Consider the following 22,771-nt stretch of genomic DNA (forward strand, 5'->3'; position numbering starts at 1 on the left):
AAAATCTGTCAGTATTACAGCAAAATACAAATAGTATGTCTAATGCAATAATGTGTTTTTCACACTCTTTAATGTGGTGTAATAGATTGCTGTATTCGACATTTGTTTCATTAAATTAGGCGATATTGTTTTTTTCTTCATTTTTTTCTGATGTTCCTTTACATTTATGTTGTGCTATAAAATTTAAATAAAGAGGAAAAACACATTTATTATTTGTACTATTATTTGTGATAGAACTGACAGAATTTGAAAGCTGAGCTGTGTTAATTTAGAAGCAAAAAAGCACAAAATTATTGCAATTACTGGGTGGCTGGCGCTCTACAAATAATGAATGGAAGACGTTAAGTATTATTCCCAATCATTTGAAATAAAGATGAAAATCACATTTATAATTTGTATTTCACGATAAAACTGACAGATTTTGGAAGCTGTTATTAAAAGCTGTTATTTGGTATTAAAAGTACCAAAAGCACAAAGCTTATTGCTATTATTAGGTGGCTGGCACACTACAAATAGGCCTAATGAATGCAATCAAAGACGTGAAAATATTGTTTCCCAGCATACTGTCCCTGCTAGTATAACACGTGGTATGATTTCTGCAAATAATTCCACATATATTCAAATAAATTCTGGTGGCCTAACAACTTCTCCCGGTGCTCCCAATCTGGGCCATTTGCACAAAAAACCCATTTGTATTTTGTGATAAAACTGACAGAATTTGAAAGCTGAGCTGGGTTACATTAGCAGCAACAAAGCACAAAATTATTGCAATTACTGGGTGGATGGCTCTCTACAAATAATGAATGAAAGACATTAAGTATTATTTCCAATAATTTTAAATAAAGATGAAAATCACATTTATAATTTACATTTTGTGATAAAACTGACAGTTTCTGAAAGCCGAGACTTATTTTAAAAGTACCAAAAGCACAAAGCTTATTGCTATTATTGGGTGGCTTTGCACACTACAAATAGGCCTAATGAATGCGATTGAAGACGCTATACTGTTTTTTTCTTCATTTTTTCTGATGTTCCTTTACATTTATTCCATATATAAACTTAAATAAATATAATTAAATAATTAAGTTTAATAAAGTTTAATAAATATATAAACTTTAATAAATAAAGAGGAAAAACACATTTATTATTTGTATTTTGTGATAAAACTGACAGAATTTGAAAGCTGAGCTGTGTTATATTAGAAGTAACAAAGTGCAAAGCTTATTGCTATTATTGGGTGGCTGGCGCACTACAAATAGGCCTAATGAATGCAATCAAAGACGTGAAAATATTATTTCCAAGCATACTCTCCCTGCTAGTATAACACATGGTATTACTATGGCTACTAATAATCCCACATATATTTAAATAAATTCTGGTGGCCTGGCAACTTCTCCCGGTGCTCCCAATCTGGGCCATTTGCATGCACAGGCTATACTCTTAAAATATCAGAACTTTAATTGCTACGATTTAATTCTCTAAAATTTTCTATTTTATTTTCCTAATTTTAGATTTTATTTTTTAACATGGCACTCAAATGCAATCGTACAACCGGTGTGTTTGCTATCCACCTTTTTCCTGAGTAACCAATGATGCCATGACGCAACTGCCATGATGCACTCTAACTTCCGTTTGGGTGCTCCCGTGTTCCAGTCTCCATAGAAATTAATGTTAGAATTGGGAAAATAAGAGAGACTGAATTAATTAAACTGAAACCTTTTCAATACTGTGTGGTTAAAATATTGTGTGCTGTTTTCATTTTGTCGACAAAATCCTGCGAGCTTCGCCCCATTCGGGAGCTCTCATCTGTTTTCAAAGCTGCTAACTGCGGGTCGCTTCATGTTTTCTACCCAATCATTAAATTATCACAGGTGAGTTACTGCAAAAAGACGGTCACTGCGACACTTAAAAGTGATAAAACTATGGTGTCGTGCTTTTTAAAACCATTTTCATAGATTTAATGTTATATTGGCTCGGAAAAAAATGTTAAATTGACTAGAAACACCAGAGACTGGAAATGTAAAGCATCATTGCAGTCGGACGAAACTTCCGCATTCAGGAAAAAAAGGTGGATAGTTATTTTTTAAATTCCATTTAGTACTGCAATTAGCAATATGCGGCATCCATAAAATAACATAAAATAAAATAAAATGCAAATCTTGAAGTAGACATTTTAGTAGAGAATGTGAATAACATTGTTTGCTTTATTTCAAGAATGAATATTGTGGAGGGAAAATTAACGTTTTTTGGTAAACAGACAAAGGACAGTTCTTACAAATTCACACTGAAGGTAATATGACTGCAAGCAATTATTTGTGGTAACATAGTTTTGTACTGAAGTGCACAGCAATTCAGTATGAACAAAATTAACACATTTTATGGTTAAACACCATAGGACTTTAACTTCTTTGAAGACTCATTTTATTACTACTCAACTGATTTTCATCAGGCCAAACACTGAACAAATGTCTGGGGCTACAACCAAATAACCATCATATTCAAAAAGTGCACAATCTTTTGGTTGTATACAAAAAATGAAACAAAATAAAAAAAGGATACAGAAGGTTGAAACGTTCAGGAACAATTAAAGTCCAAATCAGTTCTTTCTTCAACCTGTCATTAGCTTTCTTTGGGGAAGGGGTACATTAAGTAATTTTTGATTGTACACACTATGAGAAACATTGGTTCCAACAGTAACAGCTACCACAAATGAGGGTTTCAGTGCACAATAAAATCTTGTGAAACTCACAACACAACACTATGAAAGAGAACTGGACAGTCAAGGGAAGTTGGGCATCTACTTTATGGGCATATCCACTTTTGGAATTCCAAAAGTCAATGTCAAAATCTATTCAGTTTCCATATACCTTCTATCTTTAACTCTTCTTTTAACAGTGCTACCGGTCTACACACAGCAATACTGCTTAACACGGAAGTCTTTTGCCATATGAAAATAAAATTGCTTTGAATACTTCTTGTATAAAACCATTTCTGAGGTATATAGCCAACAAGCCAACGGGGAAACATCTAGAATGCGGAGATACTGCAACGCAAGAACTGATTGGTCATCACTGGGGTTAATACACACTGTATTAACCAACACAGCGATATTGGAAGAGTCACAAACGGTTATTGATATAATAGTCTGCACTTTAAATTCCCTTTCTTTCTCTCTCTCCCTCTCTCTCTCTCAGACACACACTCACTCACACATACAGACACACACAAACAGTTAATAGGAAGATCACTCTTAAATTTAAGACTCTATAGCTGCATGATAACCCTGCTCTGGTTTGAATTACATCTTTGGGAAAAAAAAATAAATAAATAGGAAGAGACATAATCATTCTTTTACTGAAAATGGGATTTAAAGGAACAGTTTACCCAAAAATGAAAATTACCCCATGATTTAGTCACCCTCAGGCCATCCTAGGTCTGTTTGTCTTTATTTTTTCAGGTGAGTGCATTCGGAGTTATATTAAAAAATGTCCTGGCTCTTCCAAACTTTGTAAAGTCAGTGAATGGTGGTTGAGATTTTGAAACACAAAAAAGTGCATCCATCAATCATAAAAAAGTAAAGGCCATATGAAGCAAAACAATGCATCTGTGTAAGAAGAATATCCATATTTAAAACTTTATTAACTAGGGTAAACTCTGGTGAGAATATGCTAGTCTCGCGAGAACAAACTTTTGTTTACAGCAAAGGAAAACCTCTTGGCTTATATCAAAATCCTACATTTTTCTTTACAAATCCCTGTTTTGTACTTTTAATTCATGACTTCAGAAAGCCTTTCTTACTCCCCCGGAGACGTGTAGAGTATTTTTATGATGGATGGATGCACTTCCTTGTGCTTCAAAATTTCGTCAACCATTCACTGCCATTACAATGCTTGGAAGAGCCAGGATATTCTTTTATATAACTCTGATTGTATTCGTCTGAAAGAAGAAAGTCATATACACCTAGGATGGTTTGAAGGTGAGAAAATCATGGGATCATCTTTATTTTTGGGTGAACTATCCCTTTAAAAGCTCCACGGTATTCCTCAGTCACACGTATAGAAATGCTGTGCCCTGGATGTGGCTTCTTGCATAGCTCACAAAACCATGAGGGAGAACAAAGCAGTTATGAATGAGGATTTGAAAGCTTATTTATGGCGTGTCATTCTCATCTGACAAACGTATTGTTCACACATACGCAAACTTAAAGACCATTAGGTCACAATTACTAGAAGGATGGACTATTTTAGTGTGTATGAACACAATAAGTGCTATTTAAGTCAGGGGGAAAGGTGCACAAAAACTTTTTAGTGGACTACTATGACTCAGCTAAAAAGCAAATTAACATTCAACAAAAAAATGGAAGTAGAGTTTTGCTTGTTTTTTTTTTGTTTTTGTTTTTTTAAACAAAGTAGCTCAATTTTGGCACTTAAAAGCTATCAAATTTGATTCTTCTGGACCAAATGTTTGTGATAATTAGAAATAAACATAAACTGGATTTTTTTAAAATAAGTCAGAGACAAGGGGGAATAATAATTCCCAAAAAATAAAAAACAAAAATAAAACCTAACTATATGTGAAGAGACCATTGTCAGGGAAGGGTTAAAAGTAGAAAGCATCACTATATGCATAATATAAAAACATTAAAATTAACACGATACTAAAAATGAAAATCATAAAACTGGAATTACAAATGAAAGTTTACACTTTTCATGCAGCATATAAAATATTCAGTATCTTGCTTTGTTCCTTTACGGTTGTGTATTTACACGGTATGTTACACGAGAATGTACAGACAAACTCAGTTCTTTGGGCTGTTTACAGTGAAACACTGAGAACAGGGTTTTCTGTTTGGCAAAGACCATGCAAAGGCTAGCAATCCTACGCTTTCTGTTGTTGAAATAAATAATGAGTTTGGCAACCACCTGTTGGTTTGGGGGAAACACTCTGCATGGTTGCCTTAGTGTCCATCTGGGGGTGTTATGTTCCACACAGCTGCCATGTTGAGAGAGTTCCTTGTCTTAAAATCTTCTAAGGTGCTTCCAGGAAGAAACGTTTTAGCATAGAGCTTTCAAATGATATACAGCACCAGTAAACTCCAAGAAGAGACTATGTTAGATGGCTCCTCCATCTGATTGGTTGTTGCGTTGTGTTACTGAGACTGCGCACTAGTGCTGTCAGTCTGATGAGAAGGGGTTGTTTTCTGCTGTTTTTGAGTCTGTGGTTTCAGTTGCTGTTGCTGCTGTTGTTGTTGTTGTTGCTGTTGTTGTGATGGAGGAAATGTACCTTGTTGCTGAATAGGAAAAGCCTGCAGGATCAGTTGTGTAGGCTGGTTACCATGAATAAGGCGTGTGCTCTGATAAATACATAGCAGAAAATTAGATACAAGACATACACAGTCCTTGTAAAGCAAATGTTAAAAAGCAGCTCATATAGGTTTTCGAAAGATATCTTTTTTGCAGTTTGTAACATTGCTATCCTTCAGTGTAAACAGTCTGCAAAGTTAAGCAAAAAAGTGCATTATGCATAAAGCTACCGTCTCTCTCTCAAAAAAAAAGAAGTCAACTCAGAATGTCACAATTGGTACCATCTATTTGCATTAGTTTATGTCTAGCTGGTTACTTTAATGCATTTGTTAGCAAATTTGTTCAGCCGACAGAAATCTTGCCGCGCTACAGAGCGCCACTCACATAGTTTTCAATTAAATTACATTATATTTGTTCCAAATCATCATTAAATGTACATTATGACTTCATCCTAGGCTGGAAGACTGTGTACTGTGCATTTTTCAGCGACATGTTTTTTTTTATGCCTGTAATAAAGTCTGTATGCATTATATAGAGAGCTATAATATAGATTGCACTTCCGTTTTGGTCTGTTATGTCAAGTCCCGATGTTCAAACTCATTGAAGCCACATCGTTCATTCTTGTGGTCAAATTTTGTCTGTTTGGTAAATATATAAACTGTTTTAGACCACTGCTTGAATTGAACACATCTGGTGTTTTAGTTTGCATTCAGTATCTACTTTAAAAACTATTGATGGAGTTATCAGCCAGTGTTGTCCAACCTAGCTATCAGTATCGGTTAAAACTACTATCGGTCGACATTTTCTATTTTAATACATTTTAAAGTGTTTCTGTGATGGCAAATCATATTTTCATCAGTTATTACTTCATCTTTCAGAAATCATTCTAATTTGCTGATTTGGTGCTCATATAAATGTATATTAAAAATAAACAAGTACAACGTTAAATTATTTGTTTGCATAATTTATATACACAAAAAACAAACAAACAACTTTGCAATTTTATTAGAAATAAAAAACTGAAAAGATCCCGTTGCATAAGTATTCACACCCTTTTCTGGGACACTCGAAATTTAGCTCAGGAGCATTCATATTGCTTCTAGATGTTACTACACATCGAGTAGAGTTAAACTGTGGCAAATTAATTTGAATGAGTATGATTTAGAAAGGCACACACCTCTCAGAAAAGGTCTAACAGCTGAAAATGCATATCAGAGCAAAAACCAAGTCCTGAGGTCAAGATAACTGCCTGTAGAGCTCAGTGACAGACTTGCGTTAAGGCAATGGTCTAGGGCAGTGTTTTTCAACCTTTTTTGAGCCAAGGTACATTTTTTAACTGAAAAAAATCACAAGGCACACCAACAATCGAAACTGTAAAAAAAATGTAACTCTGTAGCCTATATTAACAATATACAGCCATTCTTATCGAAGTGTCTTGAACAGGAATCAAATAAACACAAATAAAAAAGTATTTTATGATCTTTCATATTCAGGGCTCAAAATTAACTTTTTTACTTGGTAGCACTCAAAAAGTTAGGCGCACCAAAAAAAATTTAGGAGCACCCACTGAATATTAAGGAGCACCACAACTGCCAATTGAGCAGATCAGCCAAAACTCGTCCTGGCATTTCTTTTTAGTAATGCACCAAACTTAATTCTTCATGGCTGATTCTGATTGCTGATGCTTTACAAGCAAATGGGCTGACTCTAGATTCTAAAAGGCTTTTTAACAAATATTTATTTTAAACCTTAAGCAAGGGACAAAAATATATTAAAATATGAGTACATGAACAAGATGTTTATTTTCTCTATTATAGGTAGAGCCATTTAAATTAGAGGCAACCACTGCATTTTTAAACAATCTATGGTAGAAAAAAAACAAAAAATAAACTACACAATTCTTTATTAATCCTATTAAGTGCAAACAATAAATGCAGCCATTATCAAAGTAGGCTACTCTCTCAATTTCAAAGTGCAAATAGGGACCAATTTTTTCAAGCACAGAGCTATTGACAAATACACAACCTATGAACCTATTATAACTCACATATACTAATAACAGCCTAGATATGTTATGTAGCCTAATTTGCGTACATTGGGGAGTCGCTTTCTAAACCCGATGTATCAAAATTGCCTTTGAATGCGCGTGCGTGTTTTGCTTTCGGTTTCGTTTTGACGATCGCACAAAACTCTCGGCGGTGCTGAGCATGCATTAACGCATTAATTTAACAAAATAATTTGAAAGTTAGGGACCACAAACGGGATTTCGAAAAGTCTGATGTGAATGTATGCCTTGTACATTATATACTGAGGCAGAGGCGCCAGAATTGCATCTGAGAGAATGTGCACGATACTATATTTCTTCATAAGCATATTGTGAAGAGATTTTAATGGTCCACAATCAAAAATCACAATCAAGTCACATCACACACCCTTAATTGCAATGCAGTTTGCGCAAATCCGAAACGGAGGTTGAGAGAGAGAGAGAGAGAGAGAGAGAGAGAGAGAGAGAGAGAGAGAGAGAGAGAGAGAGAGAGAGAGAGAGAGAAACATTTGGAGCAAAAAAAACGTTCGGTTTCAGCGGAGCGGAGCGCAGTGTCAGTGACGGAGTGATTGACGGCTAATATCTCAAATCTGAATTTAAGATAATTAAAAGATTACGTTTAATTGGTTATGTAATATTGAAGAGAGAACAGAGAGGCTGTCACTGCATCAGCTCACAGCAGTCTGTGAAATAGTTAGGCTAGCGAAAGTTTTGTAAAGAAATGGAAACAAGTCGCACCACAACAATTTCTCGCACTCGCACAAATGCTCCCAAATATATTTAGAGGTCGCGCAGATTAAATTTTGTGAGCATATGCAACCAAAATGGTCGCAATTTCGAGCCCTGATATTCCTTCTTCTGTCAAATAAAAAGTGCAATTAACAATATATAGTCATTCTTATCAAAGTGTCTTGAATAGGAATCAAACAAACACAATGAAAACAGTCTTTTTTGATGTTTCATATTTCTACCTACTCAGTGTGAAACCTGGGCCTGTTTAGGTGATATTGAATAATTTCCCACGGCACACCTGACGATCTCTCACGGCACACTAGTGTACCTCGGCACAGTGGTTGAAAAACACTGGTCTAGGGAAGAGTTCAGAAAAAAATCTGCTGCATTGAAGGTTCACAGACGCATTATCCATAATGGAAGATGATTGGAACAACTAGAAAATGTCTGCCAGCCCCCATCCAAGCTGACAGATCTTACGAGGTGAAAAGGTGAGGCAAAGAATGGCAGATAATTGCCAAATGCAGATGTGCAAAGCTCGTCACATCATACCCAAAAAGACTTGAGGCTGTAAAGGTGCTTCAACTATGTACTGAGTTAAGGGTATGAATACTTATGCCATGTACTTATTTCAGTGTTTTATTTTTAATACATTTGTAAAATTTGCAAATCTGGTTTTTGGTTTGTCATTATTATGGTGTATGGAGAGTAAATTGATTTAAAAACTAATTTAAAGCAGTTTAACATAATGCTGCAACAAAATGTGAAAAAAATGAAGGGGTATGAATACTTTTGCAAGGCACTGTAACATATTTTTGAGATTAATAGACTCAAATTGAAACTATGTGCATGCTTTGTTACCTGTAAAAACGGTTGCTGCTGTTTTGATGGTTGCGGTGTCGCCCCCTGCTGTTGATTTGTTTGTAATGTAGCAGCTTGAGCCTGTTGTTCTGCAGATGCTGTTGGCTGAGTCTGCAGTGCTATGGTTTGTGTCTGACCTTGTTGCTGTGCAAACGGGCTATAAGCTGTCACCACCTGACCCATAAACATTGTTGTGGGTACCATGACAGCACCACATGCCATTGGAGTCGTCACAATCTTAGTGACCAACTGCTGCCCGGCAGGAAACCTGAGAGTGACAATTATAAGAGAGTGATAATTCCGTAATTAATTAAATCCTACTAATCATTTTTTTTGTAGAAGGTGCCATGGGAAAGACAGATGAGGAAAAAGACAAGTACCTATTGATTGTATTGCCCTGATTGATTTTTGGTGCTAGACTTGTGGGTATCTGCACAACATTGGCATTGGCAGGCTGGCTCATCATAATGGTATTATACACAGGAGCACACTGCGAAAAAGAATGAGAGGGAGAGAGAGAAAGAGACAAAAAAATGATGTCATCCATTTAAATGATGTCACCATGTGAAGTGGAGAACAAGAGATCATGTCATTGTTAATGAGGTATTTTTAAAGCTACTTTTAGGCAATACACATCTAAAGGTTCTGGTTATCACAGTGAATTCTGTAGTGTTAAAGGGGTCATCGGATGCAAAATTCACTTTTACATGTTGTTTGAACATTAAAATGTGTTGGCAGTTTGTGTACACAACCACCCTACAATGATAAAAATCCACCCAGTGGTATTTTTTTTATCTTCAAAAGTAATATCCCCTTTTTAAAATCAGGTCATTCTCAGCTTCTTAAATCCACTCCCATGATAGTTGATTGACATGAGTGCCTTATCTTAGACCCGCCCTCACCGAGCTGAAACAGTCTGACTCCGATCGCCATTGTGTGGACTCAGGTGCAGGGGAAGACAAGAATGTCTTCGACTGAGCGATTGAGGTATTCTATTGTTGGATGTAATAATAAACGTAGAAGTCATCATTTACTCCCGACATCTGAGCCGTTGAAGATGCATTATCGCTACTTTCGTTTTTGAAAGGAAAGCACCTATGTTCATGTGAATCATTCGTGATACAGCTTCAACCACAGCAGAAGTGAGTATAAGGGTTTGTTATGCATCTTTGCAAATGACCTTTCTTATTAATGTGCTAGTTAGCAATTTTCACAGCTAAACGCGGCCTCCGATGACCCCTTTAACAACTGTCAATTAAGCTTTTCTAGATCTAACTAGTAATTGTCAGAGCAAATATTCACAACCCTAACTGCAAAATGACAAAGTCACCTGCGTAACAGAAGAGCCTTGTACATTCTGCTGCAGGGAACGAGGAGCCTGTTGCTGTGGAAGTGCTTGTTGCTGTGGAACAGTCCCACTCTGTGCAGTACTTGTCACATTTTGGCCCTGTATAGTTACGACCCCAGTTTGTGCTCCAACCCCTAAAATATTAGTCTGTGCTCCTCCAACTTGTGGCAATTGTACGGTCAGTCCACCACCTGACTGCTGCAGTATCATCTGAAATACACCATTTTGATCACATACTTTGCTTTCATGACAACAAAGTTGTCAATACCAATATTCACATAGTTACGTGTGTACCTGAGTGCCCTGTCCCTGCACCCTTTGGAGCTGCTCATGAATCTGTCTCAGTTCCTCCTGCTGTTTCTGAATGTTAGCTTCGATCATGCGTGTCCTCTGCTCCAATTGCTCCTTCAGATGCTGCATTGCATTCAACTGCGCAGAGAACTACATTCAGAAAGTACAGAAAAATAAATATTATGGTGCCATTGAGAAAACATAAAACAAAAAGATGATTCTTACCAAGGCATTAGGTTGAACCTGCTGTGGTTGGGGTTGTTGTTGGCTGATTTGGACTGGAGATTCGGTCTGATTGGTGTTTTGAGAACTCATGGACTATCAAAACAAGACCACAGTAATTACTCAGCTGAGGCACAAGCATAAGTTAGGAGTGCTTTATAAGATACTTAAAGTCATAGTTCACCCCCCCCCCCCCCCAAAAAAAAAAAAAAAAAAAACTGTCACGCTCATATCTTCTCTTCCTTGTCAGTCTTTGATGCTTGTTCACGAGAGTACCATGACGAATGTGGGTCAAAAAGCTTTTGGATTTCATCAAAAATACCTTAATTTGTGTTCAGAAGATGAACAAACCTCTTAAAGGTTTTGAATGACATGAGGGTGGGTAATTAATGACAATTTTCATTTTTGGGTGAACTAACCCTTTAAAGGCAACTGTTGACATTGACGAATATACATGTCTCACCTGGGTGCTGACTGAGGAACGACGTTGGGATGCCATGTCAACAGTGGCGGGTCGGGGTGGAGTGCTCACGTCCATCTGTAGCTTAGACGGAGTTGCTGAAGAAACAGATACAAGAGTTTTAAATGGGCACAAAATCAGGAGAAATACAACAGAAGAGAACACTTCTCGTTCTCTTTTTTATGCTTACAGGTGCAGGTATTGTCAGAGACGGCGGTGTGCGAAGACTTGCGAGAGCTCCTTGAGGAGGTGGAGGGTGTGCGACTGTTACTGAAACGCTCCAGAACCTCCTTCAGTCTGGAGGAGTTTAATTGTGATTCAGAGTCAGAAATCTGAGACTGCTGAAAAGAGAGAGGGAGAAAAATTAAGAAATATCCATAGTGTAGCTGTTGATCAATGTCTTTTGTTTTGCAATGAATGGTATACAGAGAGCAATTGTGACATTTTATTTAATAATTATGTTTTTTTATATTTATGCATATTATACAGTCAAACCAAAAATTAATCAGAAACTAGATTTTTTTTTTTTTTACTAGCGGGGGCACTATAGCTCATTTATGTAAGTGAGGATAGCAAAATTATAGCAAAAGTAAACTGTGACATATTATACTTACATAAAATTTATACAGTGGACTACCAGAAAAATGTATAAAAATTTGGGACCAAAATTTTAATTTGACCTGACCATGTTTATTTTATTTTTTTATTTTTTTTATACATACCTTTCTATCAAATTTATCTGACATTATCAAGATGAATTTGTTCTGGTACAATTTAACTCGAGTCCTTCTTCTAAACTATAGCTAACAAACTGTGATAATATGAGAAATTTGGAAGGTGTCTGGTTTGACTGTAATTTATTTGTGATTATCCACATAAATTTGTTCTGACACAGTTTAACACTTGAATTCTTGTCATATTTTATTACCATTTTCAAGACTATAGCAAATAAACTGTGATAATGTGAGAAATGTTGAAGGTATCTGAATAAATTTTGGTTTGACTGTAATTCATTTGTGATTATCAAGATACATTTGTTCTGACAGTTTAACTCTTGAGTTCTCGTCGTATTTTATTACCATTTTCAAAACTACAGCAAATAAACTGTGATAATGTGAGAAATGTTTAAGGTGACTAAATAAATTTTGTTTTGACTAATTTATGAATATCAAGATAAATTTGTTCTGTCACAGTTAGAATAAACTTTGGTTTGACTGTATATTGTGACGAGTGTCTGAGGGCTCATCAGCGTCGCCCTGGCAACAAACAATCTGCACCTGCACGTCCTCATCACGGCAGATCGGCCACCGCTGCTTCCCAATCAACAGCCGGCTTTATAAGCCGGCACTCCACTCAGCCAAGCAGAGTTGGATCTCATGCTGGAAAGAAACGGCTCTAACCTGTGTTCTCTTCTCTTTAGAAAGCAGCGAGTGACCGATCTCCCTCACTGGAGCACCCCCCCGGCCACCCACTTTCAAGGATCCGAAGAGCACCTCACAGACAAGCTGCACCAGCCTCACGCCACGTTTCACCTTCACTTTTCAAAGTATTTGGCAATAAATCCACCCTCCGGGGTTGTTCACTCAGCTTTCCTTGTCGTGTGATTCTTCACCCGTGACAATATACACATACATGCATATAAAATAATTAAACTACTTTATAAATAATATTTGTTTTCTCTCAATAGATATTATTATTATTATTATTAGAACAGTTGTTGCTTAATCTTTTTGTGTGAAGCGTGATTCATTCTTTTGAAATGGAAATCTTTAGTAAATGTCTTACTGACATTTTTGATTCATTTAATACATTCTTGCCGAATAAAAGTATTAATTTTCCTTCTAAAAACAAATCTTACTGACTCCAGTCAGTAAGTATATGATAAAGATGTTTTTATAATATAAATTTAATTTACCGCAAATGAGACACATGAATCAGTTAATCATTCAGTCATAGTTAACCACCAAAACTGATAACCTCACAATGATAAATGGACATTTTCACAACTGTAGTGCATAAACTTAAATCACAGACTCTCTTAGACAAGCCATTTAACAGCATGTTCACAAAACCACATTAAAGGACTATTTCTGAGAGGTTAGCATCTCAGAAGCATCTCACCTTGTCTCCGGGCAGCTCAGGGGGAGATTCCTCTATACCCATTTCTCTCCTCCGCTCTGCCCGCACCTCAGCATAACTACAGAAATAAAGACATAAGTAACAATTGGTATCTTCCTGGTTTGTGTAGTCATCTGTGTATATCTGCATACCTCACAACTGTGTGCGTGCACACAATAAACTCTGGTCGTGAGTTCCACTGGTGATAGGTGATGTAGTAATTAGTCTGAAGCCAAATCCACTGCTGCCCTTTAGTTAAAAAACGATAATAGCACGATTTCCCTTTTCCAAACTGCATTACTGCAACAGACAGAGAATAAAAGACACATATGAAGAATATGGCACCAAATGAAAGTTTCCAATATATGTTTGTTTTAAACTCACAATGCTCATGGCACTTGGCTAGTGAATGCAAGTCGTCTACATGATAATAGTCATAGCCTGACGTTCCCAACACCTCAAAGGGCATATAGCCAATGATAGGTGGTGCTCTGTAACATAAGAACACACAGACATCTCATTGAAGGAAGGAAAAACTGGACTTTACAAACATGAACAAAGTGATATTGTGACTAAGTGTAAAAACCTGTGATCTAATAAGAGGAACTTCCACTCCAGACTGTGTCGAGACGTGAATTCTTCGTTGGGCTCCTCAACCGTGCACATCTCCTGCACACAATCAATAACAACAAACGAGTCAATACTAGAATATTTATGCTAGTAATGCTTTGTTTTTATGCATGCCTATGGTTTCTGCTTTTAGGGAGAGTATTTGTAATGGAGATCTATTTTTGCTCTGGATTTTCTGATTGATTATCAGCATACTTTGATGAACTGGGGTTTGGCGAGCCTCACAGTCGCAATAAAACACACTTTATCATCGAAGGCTGGCTGCAACGAGTGCTGCAAAATTCCCTCAAGGCCATTTCGGGTTGCAAGAGGCACTGGGAGAGCATTCAAAGTGGAGATTTGTGTTAAAAGACAAAGGCAGTCTATACATAGACATATTAACAAATGCAGTTAACTTATGGTTGAGTATTCAGTCAGTTTAAATCAAGAGGAAAAATAAACACTCACTGTTGATAAGTGACTTAAAGTTGCCAATAAACTTGACATATTCATACACATGCGGTTTCTTGGGATCCACAGAACCTCTGAGCATGTGACAACAAAACTCCATCTGGTTCTTGGCTAAGACAAACAAACAACAACAAAAAAAAAACATTAGGTGCGTAGTTACAAATTAAAATCTACATAACTGAAAATATGCTGAGGAAGCAGACATTGGCAAAGTAATATTTTACCATCTCAGTGGGAAGCAGGACAATTAAGTGATGAAGCTTTCACTCTAATAACGATATTCGCAATATATCGTCTATATATCTATATATCATTGATTTGCTAAAAAATAACTTAAAGGGTGATTTTTTTTTTCAATTAAATGAACCATAATTTCAACCAAACAGCAATTGCTGGCAAGTATGATTTAAATAATTAAATTAAAGTAAAATACAAAATAAGTACAAAGTAAAAACCTACATAAATATACATAAACACAAGGAAGAATGTTTTTAAATATTTTTTTAATATACACCAATAAGTTAATTAACTAAAACTGAAATGTTTTCAAATTGAAAATATTTTTCATGATACAAATATATGAAAGACTTTAACTAATTTAATTAGAAATGTTATCTTTCCAACTAGCTGAAAAAAAGCAAAATTGAACAACTGAAATTACTAAAACTAAATGTAAAATAATTAAAACAAATACAAATAAAGAAAAATACAATTGACAAAAAAACATAAAATTACTAAAACTTAAAGTACCAAAAAAGTATATTAAAAATATGAAAGCGAAAACTGAAACAAATGATACAGTGACACAAATTATAAAACAGCAATATTTCTAAATACATACACACACAAAAGGTCTACCTTTCTACACTTAAAAAAAATACATACCTTTTTTATATATATAGATGAGAAAGCTCTTATACATTCAAGTCAAGAAAGGATCACACAACTAGTCTAAGACAACTTAGCAACCAAATAAACAATTGATAGCCAAATAAAGAGTGTAATACTTACAATGTTGCTTAGTTTTCTTCATCAATAATTTGTATATTGCCCAGCCCTATTGAGCAGGGAAAAATAGCACAGCAGAAGAGATATCTGGTAGCGAGTTTGGTGTTGGATACTCACATTTGAGGTAATCGGAGTTGAGGTTTTCGATGTCTGGGTGTGAGGACAGCGATTTATACACATCTTCATGCTCCCCTACTGGAAGAAAGTTCAAAAGGTTCTGATCGACCAGGTCCGACTGAAACAAACAAGATTACATATGAACATATGACAGATATAAAATGTGGCAATTCCAAGACCAAAAGAAATCTTTAAATAGACTAAAAACAATCTACCAACTAATCACACACATCCTCTCTCACTTACAGGCAAGTGTTCAAGTAGAGAAGTTACGCTTTCTGAGGCGTAAATGATGTTGCCGTCTGTCAGCATCACTATGAAGAATCCATCCAGAGCCTCAAAAACAAACAAACAAAAAGAAGCATTACTAACACAGCTCCAATCTATGAACTAAAACATTATGAATGAGGATTTTATCAGTGGAGATATTTCACAACAGGAAGAAACTGAAAGAGAAAAACAAATACAAACACACATGTTGCCCAAAGCAGGGTCATACCTCTAGCATCAGCTGTGTAAACTCCTCATTGCTAAGAAACGGGGGTTTCCAATCTTGCTTGATCTCACTCGACTCAGACTGAGCAGCAATTTCTGCATATGAACACAAACAATTCCTTGGAAAAAAATTCTCTAGGATCTGCATGTAGCAGTTGCTTAGAGACTATACTACCTTTAAAAGATTTTGGGTCAGTATAAAGTTAGCTTTAAAGGAATAGTTCACCCAAAAATGAAAATTCTGTCATTAATTACTTGTTGAATAAATTAATAATAAAGAATAGAATTTTGTTTTTTTTTTGCGCACAAAAAGTATTCTTGTAGCTTCATAAAATTACGGTTGAACCACTAATGTCACATGGACTATTTTGTCTGTGTTCTTGGAACCTTTCTGGGCCTTGAACATGGTAGTTGCATTGCGGTCTATGGAGGGTAAGAAAGCTCTTGGATTTCATCAAAAACATACTGAAGATGAATGAAGGTCTTACGGGTTTGGAACAACATGAGGGGAAGTAATTAATGACACAATATTCATTTTTGGGTGAACTGTCCCTTTAAGTATTTTCTTTTGCTCACCAAGGCACATTGATTTAAATGAAAAATACAATAAAAACAGAATATTACAATTCAAAATAATTGTTTTCTGTATCTTAAAATATACAGTCTTGCAAAAGTATAATGTTTTTCACATTTTATGTTGCAGCCTCATTAAACTGCTTTAAAAAAAAAAAAAAAAAAAAATCAATCTACACTTCTTACACCATAAAGACAAAACAAAATAAAAACAACAGATTTTTGATAACTGCAAATTTAGACATGATTCAGTAAAAATGGAATGCTTCTAAAATCATTTACAAGTCTCACTAAAAGGGTATGAATACTTATGCAATGTAATTATTTGAGTTTTTCCTTTTTTAATTAATTTGCTAAGTTATCACAAATCTGTTTTTGCTTGTCATTAAGGTGAATGAAGTGTGGAGTAATGTGGTAAAATGTTATTTAAATAAAAATAAAAATAAAGAGATATGAATACTTTTCCAATGCATAATCAATACCTACAATAGAAGCTGAATTTTTAGCAGCCACAGCCATCTTTTGTACCATTTTAAAAGTTTTTACTGTCCATCATGATTAATTTATGCATTCTTGCTGAAAAAAAAGTATGTTTCTTAAAATAAATAAATAAAATAATTAATGAAAAAAAAAATTTAACAGTAGATTATCTATAGAATACAACATTACACTTCTGAATGGAATAGTGCTATAGTAAAATAGCTTCAGCTAATTAAATATTACATATATAATAACAATAAACCAGAATACAGTGCTTTCTACGTTATGTTTTTTTTAATGGCTTGCATGAAATATTTCCTGTGGTGCAGAAAATACTGCATCTTTGTTGTCACTTGACCACATTATACTCCATACTTAATTCAAGGAGGAAGTCCAGTAATAAAACCATATTTATATATTTAAAGCTGCAGTCCGTAACTTTTTTAGTGTTCAAAATTTACAAAATTTATATAGTAAGTGAGTACATCATGAATCCATTTTCCAAACTGTGTTTTTGGCTTATCCTGAATCACTACGGTACACCTATAATATGTTTTTATATTCAGACTATTCTAGTAGGAACCGATGCAAAGTATCCCAGTACCTGCGTGATTTGTGATAGACATAATCAGATCTTCCACAAGACATATGCAGTTTGGTCTATTAACCACTAGAGCACCAAAAGTTATGGACAGCAGCTTTAACTTATATTTTAACTTCCAAACATTTTACTTAAAATAAAATGTCTGGAAGATATTAAAAATCAGTGGTGATATAACTGTATATCTGGAGTGGGAGGGTTAACTATATTGCATTGTGGGATTCTGTGCAGTATGATGTGATTTATACTGTACCCTTTTGGCATTTTTGTAGGTCATCCATGTACACAATGCATACAGAAAATTAGCATACGTCTCACAACAGACATACTGCAGAAACTGCATCAGCAGCATGATAGAAGCAGCATAATTAATCAAAATGACAACTTCTGCCATAATAAATTAATTGTGAAAAGTGATGATTGCAGCTTTTCTACTTAGATGTAAATCACATGCCAACAGTTTATGTAAGTCTTCTTCCTATTTATTTAAGCAGTTGTGCTGTTATGCGTATGTATGAAATGGAAAAACAATAACACAGATCTGCAATTATTTTGCCTCACCTTTGTGCTTACGCAGGTAGTCTATGCTGTTTTGCAATATTGTAGACTTGTCCATCTTCCGCGTGTTTCCAGGCAACATGGTGCCAAGTTCTTTAATGAGGACATTGAACTGGTCTCGCCTTTTCTTCTCTGACTTATTTCTGGAAACTCTGTGATTGAAGACAATAAAGACATGAAAACAAAGCATTAAAAAAGGCTGGAAAATGCCTGTTCATGATAAATACAACATTTACTTCAGACCTGCCTGAAGAAAACTACTACTGTAAACATTAACCTTTAGACCAATAGCAGACGCATGCAAGCATAACCCGGAAAAATTGTGCTTTTAATCAAGTCAGCGTGTTTTATGGTGCGTTTATGATGCTGACATTTTCCGATTTTCTTTTTATGGCTCATGAGAAAAGCTAACCACACAAGCCATATCTAAGGATAACTGTTGCCAAAATGCAACCTGGGCTGTTTTTTTTTTACTGTAATCGAGACAAACTTATATCTAAAAGCATAATTACGACAAACGAGCCGTTTTTGAGATTGACCGTGATTTAGTTTTGTGGTCAGTGGCCGGTGAATGGGAATACTAGGGGCATACATTTGAGCGCATCAAAATCGATATTTTTACAACACTAAGAAGGCTCGACACACCATGACACTTTGCTCGAAGTATCGCCTGGGTCTCTACACATGAACTCCAGCATTGAGAACATTGTTTGTGTACACAGAGTTTACTAAAAAGAAAGGTTTTGAACAACTCACTTACACTCTTTGAGTTTCCGCTCGCAGCCGTCTTGCCAGTTAAGAGGTGTCGATCTCAGAATGCGAGGATGGATAGCTCCTAAAGCATATTTCCATATAAATGCACGGCTAATTCATTGTTTTGTCGCAAGTGAAAAACAATATTAAACTTCTAGTTGTAAAAAGAGCCTCATATAAGCCTAATATTTCGTCCTATGGAGTCCATTCATTCGCATTCTGAGATCGACACCTCTTGACTGGCAAGATGGCTGCGAGCGGAAACCCAAACAGTGTAAGTGAGTTGTTCAAAAACTTTCTTTTTAGTAAACTCTGTGTACACAAACAATGTTCTCAATGCTGGAGTTCATGTGTAGAGACCCAGGCGATACTTCGAGCAAAGTGTCATGGTGTGTCGAGCCTTGTTAGTGTTGTAAAAATATCGATTTTGATGCGCTCAAATGTATGCCCCTAGTACTCCCATTCACCGGCCACTGACCACAAAACTAAATCACGGTCAATCTCAAAAACGGCTCGTTTGTCGTAATTATGCTTTTAGATATAAGTTTGTCTCGTTTACAGTAAAAAAAACAGCCCAGGTTGCATTTTGGCAACAGTAATCCTTTAAGATACCTTGTTTAGATTTCGAAAAACTGTCAACTGCTTGAAAAAAATGCTTGTGCTTTATTAGCACTGGTATGCAATACTCTATGATGCAAGAACCCCATCACATACAAATACTCGTTACAGTCTACGAGTAAAACAAACATGCTTGTCCTATTCTATAAGTTGGGACCATTTCATTAAGACAACTATGTCTATGATCTGTTATCCAACAGAACGACCAAAAACAGCAATTTAACTCACCGTTTTGCCTTATCTTTCTCATCTTCCTCCATCAGCCCATCAAAAACACTACCATCGTCCCTAAAATAGGACATACATTTATTCTCTTTGCTATGGAAAACCTTTTTATTTTCTGTAATACAATCACGTCTATGTGATTTAGAATTCTTTGTTTTTGTTTTTCGCACATAACTACAGAGAGAGAGAGAGAAACAGAGAAGCCTATCCTTCTAAAAATAAACTAAGGCCAAAGACAAACTACCTACTGTACTCTCTTTAATATGCAAATGCAAAATGTGGGCTACTGAAAATGCATGGATGAATATAAAATTGTAATTACATTTTTATAAGCAGGATGTTGACATATGCATGCATGAATTCATACACTGCTGTTCAAAAGTTTGGCATCAGTATGTTTTTGAATGTTTTTTAAAGTCTTTCCTGCTCATCAATTTGATTAAAAATACATAAAAACTGTAATATTATGAAATATTATTGCAATTTAAAATAGTGAATTTCTATTTTAATATACTTTAGAATAGAATTTATTCCTGTGATGCACAGCTGAATTTTTAGAATCAGAAATCATTGTAATATGTTGATATTATTATCAATGTTGGAAACAGCTGTGCAGCTTAATATTTTTTTTTTGGAACCTGTGATACTTTTTTCTAGGTACTTTGATGAATAAAACATTAAAAATAACAGCATTCATTTAAAATAGATATATTTTGTAACAATACAAGTTTGGGGTCAGTTCCTTTTTTTCATTACTTTTATTCAGCAAGGATTAAGAAGTGATAGTAAATGCATATATTGTTAGTTAAGATTTCTATTTTGTATAAATAAAAAATAGAAAAGGAATTGCAGGTTCCAAAAAAAAAAGCAGCACAAGTGTTTCCATTTTCCAACATTGATAATAAATCAGCATATCAGAATGATTTCTAAAAACTATGACGAGCATAAGAAACTACAAATCTACACAAAAAAAAACAACACATTTTCTATCGAGTTTGCTACCATTTAATAGTCTGGGGTCAGTAAGACTATTTTAAAATAAATTAATACTATAATTCAACAATGAATTAGATCATAATAATCTATATAAATTAAAGATTTTTTTCAATTTAAATGCTTACATTCTTTGAATGTAATTTTTTTCAAACTAATAATTTTATTCACTTAATTAAAAGGGAATACAGTAAATATTTTTAAACTTTCATTTCAAATGAATCTTGTTCTTTTGAACTTTCTATTCATCAAAGAATCCTGGTATCACATTATGCAGCAAAATCATTTTTAGAAAATGTTTTTCTAAAATGCTTTTTAAAAAAAAAGAAAAAAAAAATGTTTCTTGTGTGCTCATTCAGCGTTTTAGAATGATTTCCGAAGGATCATGTGACACTAAAAACTGGAGTAATGGCTGACAATTCAGCTTTTCCATCACAGGAATAAATTACATTTTAAAATATATTAAAATAGCAAACTGTTATTTTAAACTCTAATAATATTTCACAATGTTACTATTTTTACTGTACTTTAATCACAAAATTTTGCCTTGCTAAGTATGATTTGAGTCTTTTTTTTAACATTACAAATCTTACCAAATCCAGTCTTTTGAACGATAGTGTATATTAATACTGTTTCAGCTCTACCTGTCTCTGGAGCTCATGATAGGGCCGTCTCATGGATCAGTCTGGTGTTAAAAACGTGACGCATTGGGAAGACATTGGTGAAGAGGACCAGCCAACGTGAAAGCCTGTAGACACAAAACAGTAGATAACAAACTGGTGAATCAACAGTGCAGTTTAATATAGTTTCTGTGAATCAGTTAGACCCCTCTTGCTACAGTCAGAGGTAAAAGGTTAATTGACGGACACAGAACTTGGGGCCCCAAGACCGCTTACTCAACATAAACAGTCTTCTTTATAAAAATTATAAGATATATTCAAACTTCTAGTACATTTTCTATTAGTTGTGGTTCAAAAAGTCAGTTTTCTGCACCAAACCAAACAGTCATTACGGAATTTAAAAGCCTCTAATGAAGTGCATTTCAAAGCATGGAAGTTAAAAAGGCATCTCAATCCTCAAAAATTATGCTCATGATTCCAGTTCAACCCAATAATTACATGTAAATTGTAACCACAACAGCTGTTACAATAAACATACCGATCATTCATTTACATCAGTCAAAGCCTCCTAACAAGGACACTGACGTTATGGGAAAACATCCTAACTAAACCAAACGAATATGACGTTAGGGAAAATCAAATGTCACCTCAGTGCATAAACAGTTATATCTAATTTTAAAGCGATAGTACAACTTTTCAATACTTCTTAACAAAATTGTAACACTCTCTTTGGGTTTTCTTGCATGTATTGCGGAACTACCGCCTTTATCAACATAAACATATTTGGTACCTACCGAAAAACACACTCATACATCCACACAGGTTCCCTTGCAGATATAAGCTCCTTCGGCACAGATATCACAATGCAGCGCTGCGATGAATAATCGGTGCAATAATGAGAAATGCAACGCTGAATTTCATGCGCGCACTTCCTCGAGCGGTCTCCCGAATGTGGGTCAGCGGGCCTAGTGACACGCGAGGCGTAACGGAAGCTCCTCCTGACCGCCGCAAAACCGGCAGACTTTTAATTTGCGTGTTCTCTTGGTGGTCGTAACGCTATATACATTAGCAACTTATTAGACTTCTCGTCTTCTTTTACCTTCAATCGGCCGCTGTTCGAGCACAATTTCGGTTTCGAACAGGATGAAAACATTTAGGCCAGGCCTACTTCACACGAGCAGTCAGTCATGCGCAGTAGCCTCCGCCATAAGGACACACGGGCACATTTACAAAATAGTGTGCAAAGAATAAACGCACTTCTTGCCAATGTT

General features: G+C 35.3%; 1 protein-coding gene across 4 annotated transcripts; it reads right to left on the minus strand.

Annotated features, from left to right (window-relative positions):
* Nucleotides 1–2,186: 2,186 nt before the first annotated feature.
* On the minus strand, nucleotides 2,187–22,662 carry LOC141335978 (circadian locomoter output cycles protein kaput-like). 4 transcript variants are annotated; one of them, XM_073841483.1, is made up of 21 exons: nucleotides 22,295–22,662; nucleotides 21,525–21,628; nucleotides 19,891–19,950; nucleotides 18,295–18,443; nucleotides 16,084–16,175; nucleotides 15,831–15,920; nucleotides 15,585–15,702; nucleotides 14,457–14,570; nucleotides 14,205–14,323; nucleotides 13,966–14,048; nucleotides 13,764–13,870; nucleotides 13,532–13,679; nucleotides 13,383–13,458; nucleotides 11,452–11,599; nucleotides 11,265–11,359; nucleotides 10,805–10,897; nucleotides 10,583–10,729; nucleotides 10,271–10,498; nucleotides 9,321–9,430; nucleotides 8,941–9,208; nucleotides 2,187–5,353 (listed from the first exon to the last, which is right to left on the minus strand). In XM_073841483.1, the coding sequence occupies exons 2-21, from the start codon at nucleotides 21,539–21,541 to the stop codon at nucleotides 5,150–5,152; spliced, it is 2,466 nt and encodes an 821-aa protein (XP_073697584.1). In that variant the 5' UTR covers nucleotides 21,542–21,628; nucleotides 22,295–22,662; the 3' UTR covers nucleotides 2,187–5,149. The 4 variants fall into 4 exon arrangements, with proteins under 4 accessions (XP_073697584.1, XP_073697585.1, XP_073697583.1 ...); XM_073841484.1 differs by having other exon boundaries at nucleotides 10,583–10,717; nucleotides 11,452–11,602; XM_073841482.1 differs by having other exon boundaries at nucleotides 11,452–11,602.
* Between the last annotated feature and the right edge of the window lie 109 nt (nucleotides 22,663–22,771).

The sequence above is a fragment of the Garra rufa genome, chromosome 6 (assembly GCF_049309525.1).
Source record: "Garra rufa chromosome 6, GarRuf1.0, whole genome shotgun sequence".
In the NCBI taxonomy this organism is placed as follows: domain Eukaryota; kingdom Metazoa; phylum Chordata; class Actinopteri; order Cypriniformes; family Cyprinidae; genus Garra; species Garra rufa.

What these genes read in the sequence shown, in the direction of transcription:
- LOC141335978 (XM_073841482.1), bottom strand. An exon ending in GAGAAAGATAAGGCAAAACG is followed by an intron (nt 18,444 to 19,890) that starts GTGAGTTAAATT and finishes CTTCAATCACAG; the next exon opens with AGTTTCCAGAAATAAGTCAG. An exon ending in AGCCAAGTGCCATGAGCATT is followed by an intron (nt 13,680 to 13,763) that starts GTGAGTTTAAAA and finishes TGTCTGTTGCAG; the next exon opens with TAATGCAGTTTGGAAAAGGG.